This window comes from Bufo gargarizans, chromosome 4 (assembly GCF_014858855.1).
Source record: "Bufo gargarizans isolate SCDJY-AF-19 chromosome 4, ASM1485885v1, whole genome shotgun sequence".
Classification (NCBI taxonomy): domain Eukaryota; kingdom Metazoa; phylum Chordata; class Amphibia; order Anura; family Bufonidae; genus Bufo; species Bufo gargarizans.
Window position 1 is genome coordinate 459,665,649 of NC_058083.1, and position 13,510 is coordinate 459,679,158.

The window sequence follows — 13,510 nt, forward strand, 5'->3', positions numbered from 1 at the left end:
CTAAGCTTCCAACTTAATGAGGGGTAGTGGTTCAGGCATTTGTACGGTTAGAGCATGGTCAGGTTTCCTGAGGCATATGTAAACAGATAGATCCTTTTCCACCAATGTTCCTGGAAACCACACAAAGTCCTTCAGAAAAAAGCAGGTTCTGATATCCTTCCACACTGATCAGTGTTACCTGTGGCACCGACTCTTACTCGGATCTTCTGATCATTCTCACTCAAAAGAAGGGAACAAGCGAAGATCCCGATAGTGAAGCACCATCACATCATATATCGCAAAAAAGAAATGTATTGCAGTCACTAAATATAAAAGCACAGCAGCTTGATGGAGCAGAAGTGATTTTTTTTTAACTTTTATTATTGAGGTTTCCTGAGGCAGTTTTGAAAGCAAAAGACAGGAGTGAATTCAAAAAAGAAGAGAAGTTGTATGTATCCTTCATATATTCTCTCCTTTTATGACCCACCCAAAATGGACTGCGTGGTTGTACCCTTATAGGCTTTGGTCTTGGTTTCAGTTAAGGGTTTGCAGTTGGTGGGTTTGTAGGACACATTCTGTATTATTACTACTGCCCTATACAGTAAACTACAAAAATAGGGTAGGTCCCTTTAACACTAGAAAATTACAGTGAAAATTGAAGTTTTATTAAGTATTTTAGCTGTCTTGTCTTTGAAGAGATTAAAATAACTACAAAGAACTTACTTTCAATGAAGAGATTAAAACCTAAGAACAGTAAATAAATAGGTTGAAGTCTGAATTGTTTAACATGTCAGTCATTACCTGAAGACTTTTGTCTTGGGTAAAACCATTCCTTGAAATGTGACAGAGGAGCTTGACACCTGCTATAAATCCTCTTTTAATTAACTGGCCAAATAATGTGGCTTTATGGGGTATTACTTGTTGAATGCCTGTTTTAATCGCTGCATGAAAGCATTGAAAACTAATTAGGATGAAGCTTCATAGGGAAAATATATTTTTGGATAATATGTACGGTATATTGTTTCCCCCCCCCCCCAAAGATTTACTATATACAAAATATTTATAAGCGATAACCCTAACATACAAACAAGACAGGGATGTACTTTAAAGGGTTTCTCCAGTTTGCATCCACATCCATTAAAATAATCATTTATGAAGGTAGCTATAATATTGTAGTGTATTTTTTTACATTTATAGTCCCTATCTTCCATGCTGACCTGTGGTCACATGACCATGTCCATGGTGATATGTCCATGGGTGTGTCAAAGCAGTATCTATGTAACTTACTGGGTTGGAGCTTGCTGGTTGTTTTTAGGGGTGGTGCTGAAGATATGGCAGAGAAAGAAGAAGTGCATTATGGGTTTGGTTGGATACAGCAACAGGAAGTGCTACATACAGGATGGAAACAAACCACAGTAATTTGTTTATTTGGTGAAAATGGGTCAGAAGAGTCCAAATAAAAGCATGGGGAAGATGTACATAAGGTAAGCAACTGCTAAGTGTAACTGTCATGTTTTCATCAAAAATCTATTTTAGCATATGTTACTTCTGGTGCAGCATTATTCATAAAGCAATCTTTAGTTTCTTCACATACCACTGTTTTCTTTGAGTTTTTCCCTCAGTTACGGCTGTTTTAACCTTTACAATATGAGGATCTTCTCAAGATGGCTCCTCTGACAGTTCTCTGAGGCAAAAACTGCCTTCCCTCACTTCCCATACACACTTGCTGCAGCCAACAGCTTCCTTCCAGCCAATCAGATTGGATTACTGAGAGACACGCCTCCTCACTCTGAAGCCTAATGCAGTGTGAAGGATCGCCCCTCTGTCTTCTGTTTACGATTAGCCGGAGACAGACAAGCCATTGCAATGGTCTTTTAAGGGACCAGTGGGAAGGGACAGGGGACATTAATAAAAGCTGTTATTATAAGGTAATTACAGATCTTTTGACAATCATTGACAGACTAACTCAGGTATACCTGCCTAGCTCTAATAATCTAGCAAATAAAAAAAATGGAGAGCAGAAGGAGGTGGGGTGAGCAGGAGCAGAGCAACACAAAATTCGAGGAGAGACACTAAAGAGACAACAGCAGCTACATGATCCTAGGGCTGGTTCTGAGTGAGTAAGAGAAGCATACTGTAAGAAGCACATTCTCATCTACTTTCTGTGTGCAGTGGATGGCAGCTTCTATAGTGTCCACCCACCATGTCTGAGAGAACTGCAAAGTACACATTCAGAATGAATGAAGGAAAACTGCTAAAAATAAAAATAAAATGCCAGACACAAGTGATATAAGTAAGTATAAGAAAGTATTATTCCTCATGTACACACACTGTATTATTGATTAATGCAAAAATTGTTGAAAGGTTAGTGATGCTTTAACACTGATAAGCGACTAGTCACGTGATTATATTGTCTGTTATATGGTGACACCCATAGCATGGGTATGCTTCTGCCATATTGCTACATATATGTTTGTAATTTTGATCATTAATAAACATGAATTTATATTTTATTATATAGTATTTGGCAGGGTGTTCTGTTTCCCACAGTCAGTGCTCTGTACAGAAGAAGGAACGCACTCAATGCTTACTTTAAGTTGATTATTGTGTTTTATGGATCTGCAGTATTACAGTAGAATGATATTTGCTGTCATGAACTTGCAGAGAATAAATACTTAGGCATACCTGAGAGAGCCATTGCTAGCCGAAATTCTTCTCGGAGTATATTTAGGATTTCCTTCACACCGTTTTCTCCCTTGTGTTAATAAAGAAAGAGTACATAAGCCATTTATATCCTCCTGATAAGTGTAATATTTTATACATGTCCACTAAGCTGCCATATACTACATATCTACTGTACCTCATAGGCCAAACCCCATAACACAGGTCTTCCTATGAAAACTGCCTTGGCACCCAATGCTAAAGCCTTCAGAACATCTGTTCCTTTCCTTACTCCACCGTCAAGATATACTTCAGCTTTCCCATCCACGGCTTTCACAATTTCCTGAAGCACATCAATCTGCGGGGTAAAACAGTGATTACATGATGTTCGTTGTCACCCCATATAGCACTCAACTGCTCACTGATGAGAGATATACTGTGCTACATCACCATGGGTGACCATTGTGTAATAAAGTAGTAATAACACTATTATATTATCTGAGACGGAAACCGCATGAAAACTTAGACCCTCCCTGTAAAAATTCCTGTGCACTGTTCTAACCGGTGACAAGGACTTCTATTCTGCGCTACAGTGCACTACAAGGACGACACCTAATGAGTAGTGTTGAGCGCGAATATTCGAAAAGCTATTTTTTTTCTGCAAATATCGGCACTTTGAGAAAATATTATAATATAGTGCTATATATTTGTAATGACGAATATATATATATTTTTAACACAGTACATATTAGGTGATCATCCCTCCCTTCTTCTAGCTTGTGGGCCAATGAGAAGGCTTTGTCACAGCTTAGCAACATCCCTAGCAACCAATAGAAAAGTTGCCTACCCCACGCCGGTATTTTGCACGCATTACGCAAATAATACATTGCAGATTTTCAATCAAGAATATAATCTCGAATTCGCTAATATATGATGAATATTCTACAAAATATTCGCAAAATATTGCGAATTCCAATATTGCCCCTGCCACTCATTACTACTAATGAGATGCACACATATGTGCAAAATGTCATTGCCCCTTTTATCTATACATCTTCCTTAGGCCTATTGCACACGGCCGTTTTTTTTTCCAGTTTACTGGCCGTTTTTTGCGTTCCGTATACGGAACCATTCATTTCAATGGTTCCGCAAAAAAAACGGAATGTACTCCGTATGCATTCCGTTTCCGTATTTCCGTTTTTCCGTTCCGTTTTAACATAGAACATGTCCTATTATTGCCCGCAAATCACAGTCCGTGGCTCCATTCAAGTCAATGGATCCGCAAAAAAAACGGAACACATACGGAAATGCATCCGTATGTCTTCCGTTTCCGTTCCGTTTTTTCCTGAACCATCTATTGAAAATGTTATGCCCAGCCCAATTTTATCTATGTAATTACTGTATACTAAATATGCCATACGGAAAAACGGAACGGAAAAACGGAACAGAAACGGAAACACAACGGAAACAAAAAACGGAACAACGGATCCATGAAAAACGGACTGCAAAACACTGAAAAAGCCATACGGTCGTGTGCAATAGGCCTTAAAGTGAATGTTCACCCCTTGAACACTATTTTAGTTTTTTTGTCTTATTGGGTTTGTCCCATAAATAATATTCTGCACTTTTCAAACCATCCCCTGGATCTGAATAGTTTGTTAATTGCATGCAATTGATAATTTAGTAAAGCGACTTTATTCAATAAAGTGTATCAATATAGTGCCATCTGCTGTTTGTTCTTTTCATTTTTCCTCTGTCCACCTCAGTAACATTGCTGAGGTGGTCACACCTGCTCAGGTCTATCCTTTAACTGCTGCCAGCCATATCTATTGTTAGAAGCTGTGACAGTTATAGGGTGAAAGATGTAGCAGAAAGGATACACTCCCTGAGAAAGGAAATGCCTCCTGGGAAAGGATATGCCCCATCAGCTGCCAGCTTGAAATAAATGCAGCAGAACAATTGGAGCAATGAATGGAGAGAGCCTAGGATCCACATGAGGTACAGAACTGGTTCTAGCTTTGTCATGTACTATATGACGTTTGATTTTCATTGTTAACATTAATAATGGATTAACCCCTTTAACAGTTTCATTACTGATTAATTTCGTAATACATCTTCATAGGGATCAGAGATTAGAGATAAATAAACAATTCTGCAGGCTTGCAGCCACCACTAGAGGGAGCTTACTGCATATTGTTTAAACTCAATGATAAAACTGTAAGCAGTTAGCTCCCCCTTCTGGTGGATGCAAGAAGAAGTTTTATTATTAAAAGAAGAGCCGTCGCCTCTCCTGACATGTCTGTTTTAGTAACCACTTGCTTTTCCTATGCAATAATAATTCTAGAGCATCTTTTCATATAACTCTGTTGTGCCACCCTTCATTATTATTATTATTATTCCAACTAGATGTTTATGCATAAATGTAGTACTAGGTGTTACCAGTGGCGAAGGGGCGGGGGGTCTTTGCATAGTCTGACACTGTCAGCAGTGATTGGACACTGTCCGACTGTGCAGGGACACACCCCACAACTGGGTCCTTTGTAACTCAATGTCCTTTCAGCTGATTTTGAGCTCTGTCCACTGTAAGATTTCTAGCAAATTAATCAATACAGAATGTTGGGCCCAAAAATGAAAAGGTTTTAAAAGAAGGACATTCACTAAAGCCTCTTTCACACAGGCGTCGCGTGTGAGGGCTGGACAAGATTCGGGTGCATTGCGGGAAAATTCACGATTTTTCTGCGCAAGTGCAAAGCGTTTTAATGCGTTTTGCACGCGCGTGAGAAAAATCGGCATGTTTGGTACCCAGACCCTTCACAGAAGTTAGGGTTTGGGTTAGGTGTTGTGTAGATTTTATTATTTTCCTTTATATCATGGTTATAAGGGAAAGTAATAGAATTCTTAATACATAATGCTAAGTAAATTAGGGATGGAGGGGTTAAAAAGAAATATCATAATAGTCAAACTGAACTCATCCACTTGTTTGCGCAGCCCGGCTTATCTTCTTTCTTCTTCTTTGAGGACCTGGGATGAAAAGGACCTTTGATGACGTCACAGCGCTCATCACATGGTCCGTCACCATGGTGATGAACCAAAGGTCCTTTTCCTCCCAGGTCCTCAAAGAAGAAGAAAGAAGACAAGCCGGGCTGTGTGAACAAGTGGATAAGGTGAGTTTCATTTTTTTTTTTAACTCTTCCATCTCTAATTTACTTAGCATTCTGTATAATGCTATAATTTTCCCTTATAACCATGTTATAAGGGAAAATAATAAAGATCGGGTCCCCATCCCGATCGTCTCCTAGCAACCGTGCCTGAAAATCGCACTGCATCCGCATACGCAGCCCCTCTCACTTCTATGGGGCCTGTGTTGTGTGAAAAACGCACAATATAGAGCTTGCTGCGATTTTCACGCAACGCACAAGTGATGCGTGAAAATCACAGCTCATGTGCACAGCCCCATGGGAGTGAATGGGTTAGTGCGGTTCACCTCACGCATTGCACCCACGCGGAATTCTCGCCCATGTGAAAGGGGCCTAAGGCTCACCCAAGCCATTTATTCCAAGTAAACCATAGCTGATCTAAGACCCATGGTACCAACAATCAAGCCCCTGACTCACTGTATTTTTTGCGGGTAAATGCATTTTCTCTAATTATTTGCTGGATAAAACTACTGCTGCCATTGAACAGTGGGTACTCTGCTTTAGGCCTCATGCATATGACAGTAACCGTCTTGCGGCCCACAAATTGCAGATCCACAAAATACGGATGCGGACTGTGTGCCGAACGCTTTTCTTTTTTGCGGACCGGTTGACTTCAGTCAGTCTGTGGTCTGCATTTTGCGGACATACTCTATCTTTTTGTGGAACGGACAGATACAGAAAGCACACAATTTTATGTCCATTCCACAAGAAGATAAAACATGTTCTATACTTGGCCGCAAAATGCGTACTACCAACCCATTAAAGTCAATGGGTCCCCAAAAAATGCAGATGCAACATGGACAGTATAGATATTATGAAGAGCAATAAGGTGGAATAATTGTACAGGGAGTCCAAAACACATGTGAATGATGATCTATTGATGATCTATCAGCACAAAGGGTAAATGTTTTGCTACCAACGTGAGCTCTGGCTCTTTGCTTACAGCAGGCAGGAGCACTGTTGAACTGCTGTGGAATTATGTGTTATCTTTGTGATATAAACTGTTTCACATGCAGCAGCTCTGGTGAGTATCTAGACCTCCTGACATGCTGCACACGATGAATGAACCGTATACTTACTGTGGCTGGAACCCCATCCAACTGACGTGCACCATGATTAGACACCAGGATGCCGCTTACTCCGCGCTTCACTGCTTCTACAGCGTCGTCCGCTTGAAAGAAAAATGTAATCAATACATAAATATTATTAGGGAACATTTCTTTAATTAGTAAGTAAAGTTTATACATACAACATTACAAATGAACAGGAATTAAAGGGGTTATCCCATGACTAATGTAAAAAATGAAAATTAAACATTACATAGAACATGACAATCTCTTTCTAACAAATCTAGAACCAGCCCTGTACCTCACATGGATCCACAGATCTCCCCGTTTATTGCTCTGCAAGATTTATATCAAGCTGGCAGCTCAGGGGGTGTGTCTTTTCTGCTGCAGCTAAGGGGGCGTGTCGATGCTCTCCCTATCACATCCCTGGAGGCAGTTGAAGGATGGAACTGAGCATGTGCGGCCTTCTCAGTGAGCAGGTCAAAGAAATAAGAAAAAAAAAACAGCAGGGGGCGCTATATAGAAACAATTAATTGAAAAACGATGCTAAATTTTTTATTACATGCAATTACAAAAGAATTCAAATCCAGGTGATGGGTTGAAAACTGTAGAATATTTTTTGTGGAACAACCCTATTAATCAAATGCATAAATAAAACACTAAAAACCATAATACACTTCGCACCTTTGCTTCTAATATTGAGTCACATGTACAAAAGCCAAATGCAAGCCTCAATAGCAAAAAAAAAAATATTTGTATTAATTCACAATTTTCTGTATTTTACATTAATCCCTCATCTTCTGCAAAATCAGTGGGACATATCAAGCCAATGAATAAGTGCAGATTGGACATGCTGACATCTACACCCACTGTAAGAATTTGTTGCATACTTACAACGTGCACCTCCCCCCAGGGCCCTACTATAACAGTCTTCAAGCTTTGTCTTGGTCCCAGCAGGCTTTAGCATTAAACTGGCAGCCAAACTCCACTCTGCTATATCTTTCTCTCTGACTCTGCTGTACTGACAGGCTTTCTGTATAACTCAGCTTCTTCTGTATGCTGCACTCTCTCTCTCTAGTCTGACTCTAAGTTATGCCAGGGTACTTTCCTCCTGGCTCCTGAGGCTTTAAGCTTTAGCCTCCATGGCCAGCAGAGCTTAAAGGGAACCTGTCACCTGGATTTTGTGTATAGAGCTGAGGACATGGGTTGCTAGATCGCCGCTAGCACATCTGTAATATCCAGTCCCCATAGCTCTGTGTACTTTTATTGTGTATAAAAAACTATTTGACACATATGCAAATTAACCTGAGATGAGTCAGAGCTTGAAAATATGACTCTTCTCTGGTCACACAGGTAAGATAGGACTCTTTTATGTCAATTTGCATATGTATCAAATCGTTTTTTTAACACAATAAAAGCACACAGAGCTATGGGGACTGGGTATTGCGGATGTGCTAAAGGCCATCTAGCAACCCTTGTCCTCAGCTCTATACCCAAAATCCAGGTTCCCTTTAAGGTGTGCTGCCTGGTGTGGGCATGTCTAGCAGTGACACACCCCTGCACACCCTTCCCCTAGCATGGGGTAAGCTATACTGACTAGAACTTCTGCCCCATCCTTCCTGCATAAAGTAGGAATTGCCCACCACTCTCCAAAACCGGGGGGGAGGTAGTTAGATTGGAATGAAATGTTCCATTCTAAGTATAGCTCTGCCATGTTTGCTGCCACCTGTTGGTGAACTAGGCGCATTACATGAACAGTTACATAACATTAGAAATGCACAGTGTGGAGGACTTGGAATAAATGCATAAGAAGACATGAGGTTAGACCAATAAAGACAGTAGCAAGATGCAGAAGTGGTAACACCACTCTGGGGTGTTAACTATTGCAGTCACCATACTGAACACCTTTCATGTATGCCAGATGTGAAGATCCCAGGTCATGTAGGCTACTTTCACATTAGCGTTTTATGCAGATCAGTCACGGATCTGCAAAAACGCTTCCGTTACAATAATACAACGGCATGCATTCGTCATGAACGGATCCGGTTGTATTATGTCTTCTATAGCCATGACGGATCAGTCCTGAACACCATGGGGGAAGGATCCGTTTTCTATTGTGTCAGAGAAAACTGATCCGTTCCCATTGACTTACATTGTGTGTCAGGATGGATCCGTCTTGCTCCGCACCACATGGCGGACAGAAAAACGCTGCAGGCAGTGTTTTGGTGTTCGCCTCCAGAGCAGAATAGAGACTGATTGGAGGCAAACTGATCCATTCTGAGCAGATCCTTTTCCAGAATGCATTAGGGCAAAACTCATCCATTTTGGACCGCTTCTGAGAGCCCATGATGGATCTCAGAAATGGAAAGCCAAAACACTAGTGTGAAAGTAGCCTTACTTGTCAGAAGATAATTAACAAAAACCACACTTGTTAAATAGATCGGGGCCCTATATGCCACCCTGCTCCTATCCAGTCCCCATAGCTCTGTGTACTTTTATTGTGTATAAAAAACTATTTGACACATATGCAAATTAACCTGAGATGAGTCAGAGCTTGAAAATATGACTCTTCTCTGGTCACACAAGTAAGATAGGACTCTTTTATGTCAATTTGCATATGTATCAAATCGTTTTTTTAACACAATAAAAGCACACAGAGCTATGGGGGCTGGGTATTGCGGATGTGCTAAAGGCCATCTAGCAACCCATGTCCTCAGCTCTATACCCAAAATCCAGGTTCCCTTTAAGGTGTGCTGCCTGGTGTGGGCAGGTCTAGCAGTGACACACCCCTGCACACCCTTCCCCTAGCATGGGGTAAGCTATACTGACTAGAACTTCTGCCCCATCCTTCCTGCATAAAGTAGGAATTGCCCACCACTCTCCAAAACCGGGGGGGAGGTAGTTAGATTGGAATGGAATGTTCCATTCTAAGTATAGCTCTGCCATGTTCGCTGCCACCTGTTGGTGAACTAGGCGCATTACATGAACAGTTACATAACATTAGAAATGCACAGTGTGGAGGACTTGGAATAAATGCATAAGAAGACATGAGGTTAGACCAATAAAGACAGTAGTAAGATGCAGAAGTGGTAACACCACTCTGGGGTGTTAACTATTGCAGTCACCATACTGAACACCTTTCATGTATGCCAGATGTGAAGATCCCAGGTCATGTAAGGCTACTTTCACATTAGCGTTTTATGCAGATCAGTCACGGATCTGCAAAAACGTTTCCGTTACAATAATACAACGGCATGCATTCGTCATGAACGGATCCGGTTGTATTATGTCTTCTATAGCCATGACGGATCAGTCCTGAACACCATGGGGGAAGGATCCGTTTTCTATTGTGTCAGAGAAAACGGATTCGTTCCCATTGACTTACATTGTGTGTCAGGACGGATCCGTCTTGCTCCGCACCACATGGCGGACAGAAAAACGCTGCAGGCAGCGTTTTGGTGTTCGCCTCCAGAGCAGAATAGAGACTGATTGGAGGCAAACTGATGCATTCTGAGCAGATCCTTTTCCATTCAGAATGCATTAGGGCAAAACTGATCCATTTTGGACCGCTTCTGAGAGCCCATGATGGATCTCAGAAATGGAAAGCCAAAACACTAGTGTGAAAGTAGCCTTACTTGTCAGAAGATAATTAACAAGAACCACACTTGTTAAATAGATGGGGGCCCTATATGCCACCCTGCTCCTGAATCCATCCATAATGAATGTAATAATCTGGTAACACAATATAACATTTACTGACCTCTTAAAATCCCTTTGGCTACTATGGGTAGAGAGGTTAATCCTTTAAGCCATTCAATGTCATCCCACTTGATAGAAGCGTCAATAGCTTGAGAAACGTACACCGCCAAACCACTGTTGTCTCCATAGCCTTGTTTAGATGAAAATGCCAAGTCTTCAGTCTCAAAGTTTTTCATCCTTCAAATGGTAATTTTTTTACAGACACAAATGTCAGGTTACATGTACTGTAGATGTACAGTAAGCAGAACACTCACAGAAATGCAGATTATAGAACTGTGTGAGCTTCTATTCCATCGCTTTTGCGTGTTAAGGGTTTTTGACGACCAGTTCACAATCAGTGGGGCAAGTACACTTATTATTGTTCACTTTGATACATTGAGTATAATAGGCCTCATTTCTATATCCCAGAACCATCTAACATTATATCAAGGAGTTCAGTGTGTCCTTTAAATATCAATTCAAAAGAAACGAAAGAGAAATTATGGAAGTTTTTATGGAAGGGTTGTCCATATCGATTAACTATCCCCCAAATAGCTTATTAATATCTGATTGGTGGAGGGCCTATTTCCTGCGCCCCCTATCAATCAGAAGGGGCCATCAATTGATGCCATGGACTATGTGCAGCTCAGTCTCATTCAAGCAAATTCAATTGGCCTGAAGTACGAAGCACAGCCACGTATGCAATGTATGAACAGGAGTGATGGAAACTGTGCAGCAAAGCTCAGTCACTAGTTTGGACCACCTCTGGCCACCACATCCAAACCTAGAAGCGCTCATCTCTATATTCATCTGTATCGCCGCCCTCAGGACAGCGATACAGATTGATGCTGCAGGGCAGGGGAGAGGTGTCTTCCTTTCCCGTTCCTCTGATAGGCACTAGGCCTGCAGCCTATCAGAGGCCAGTGCAGGCGGCGTGATGACATCGCCGCCTGAGCGGGACACAGGCCAGAAGAGGCCTGCATCGCATCGCTGTCAGCCTCATTGAAGCAAGTATTAGTGTTTTTTTTTTTTTATATGGCACAATGCAGAAATGGAGACCTATAGGGGCATCTAGGGGCACTTCTTATTGGCACATTATAGGGGCACTATGGGGGCATCCACTGATGGCAGAAAAAAAGGGGTATTTTATATGAGGAAGGGTAAGAGGAGCACTATGGGGGCATCTACTGGGGGCACTAAGAGGGTATTTTATACTGGCACATTATGGGGGGCACTATAGGGAAGGGTGAGAAAAGCACTATGGGGGCATCTATTGGGGGCACTAAAAGGGTATTTTATACTGGCACATTATGGGGGCACTATGAGGGCATCTACTGGGAGCATTTTATACTGGGACACATAATGGGGACACTATGGTGAAGGGGGAGCGGAGCACTATGGGGGCACTAAGAAGGGGTTATTCTATACTGGCAAATTATGGGGGACACTGAGGGCATCTACGTGGGCACTGTATAGAGACATTTTATACTGGTACATTATGGGGACACTATCAGGAAGGGGGGAGAGGAGCACTATAGGGGCTTTTACTGGGGGTACCATACAGGGGTATTTTATACCAGCACATTATGGCGGCACTATGGGAAGGGGGAAGATGAGCATGATAGGGGATTGACTTGAAGGCATTATATAGGGGTATTTTATACTTGCACACATCATGGGGCCACTATGGGGACATTAGCTGAACTGGGGACACTAAAAGGGGGTATTTTTTGTACTGGCACACAGAACATGGTCATTTTTGTACTATTGCACATTACTGGGGGACATTTTTTGCACTGGCACACATTATAAGGGGGGACGTTTTTTGTACTCATGCTCATTTAAGGGGGCATTTTTCTACCGTCACATTATAAGGAGAATTATTACTACTGGGGAGCATTATGTAGTGATGAGCAGCATAGGCAATATTAGTTTTCGCGATATTTTGCTAATTTTTGGCCTAATATTCGCCATCAATTCGCAAATTCTAGAATTCGCAATCTCCAGTCATTATTTTCTTGATTGCAAAAATCGGAAATGTAATATGTGCGTATTGCGCACGCAATACAGGAGTGGCTCACTTTTGCTACATTTTTAGATTTTTTTTATTAAAGACGAAAGAAAGACACTAATCCCTATCACAGCACAGTAATCCGTATCACAGAACAGTAATTCCTATCACAGCACAGAAAAACAGACAGCAAATGACTTTTTTTTTTCCAAAGACGAAAGACAAAGACACTAATCCCTATCACAGCACAGTCATTCCTATCACACTACCTAACACCCTGCACTGGAACCTATCAGATACACTATATCACTATCTAACCTACACTGACTATCTCCCACTAACTATCTGTAATATATATATATATATATATATATATATATATATATATAAGCTAACTATCTAATCTAATTGAATAAGGATCCAGATGACTCAGCAAAGCACAGAGCACAGCAATAACACTGCGCTCTCTCTCTCTCAGAACTGCAAAAAACAGCAGAAAATGGCTGCTGGGGAGTTTCCTATATAGTAAGGGGTAGGCAACTTTCCTATTAGTTGCTAGGGATGTTGCTAAACTCAGACAAAGATATTGCAGCCTTCTCATTGGCCCACAAGCAAGAAGCAGTGAGGGTACTGATGAAAAAAAAAATCTTGAATATTCCCGATTACAAAGATATAACACTATATTCTAGATCTTCGCGAATTTTCAAAGTGCCGATATTCGCGATAAAAGCAATTAGAATATTGGCGATCAACACTAATGGTGAGCTTTATTACTACTGGGGGACTATGCGGAACATGATTACTAGTATGGGCACTATGGGAGCATTATTACTTCTGGGCCACAGTGGGGAAATTAC

The 13,510-nt window shown here is 41.3% G+C and overlaps 1 protein-coding gene across 2 annotated transcripts in view; it reads right to left on the reverse strand.

Moving 5' to 3' along the window:
* HAO1 (hydroxyacid oxidase 1) overlaps positions 1 to 13,510 on the reverse strand; it is a 41,535-nt gene that overhangs the window by 9,238 nt on the left and 18,787 nt on the right. The window contains exons 4-8 of one of the 2 annotated variants that reach the window (XM_044291414.1): positions 10,665 to 10,840; positions 6,917 to 7,008; positions 2,840 to 2,998; positions 2,665 to 2,734; positions 1,796 to 1,850 (exon numbers count right to left, since the gene is read on the reverse strand). In XM_044291414.1, coding sequence (XP_044147349.1) covers positions 1,819 to 1,850; positions 2,665 to 2,734; positions 2,840 to 2,998; positions 6,917 to 7,008; positions 10,665 to 10,840 — 529 coding nt within the window. In that variant the 3' untranslated portion in view covers positions 1,796 to 1,818. Of the gene's footprint in view, positions 1 to 1,795; positions 1,851 to 2,664; positions 2,735 to 2,839; positions 2,999 to 6,916; positions 7,009 to 10,664; positions 10,841 to 13,510 lie in introns of those variants that run through there. The other variant, XM_044291413.1, reaches the window with a different exon arrangement.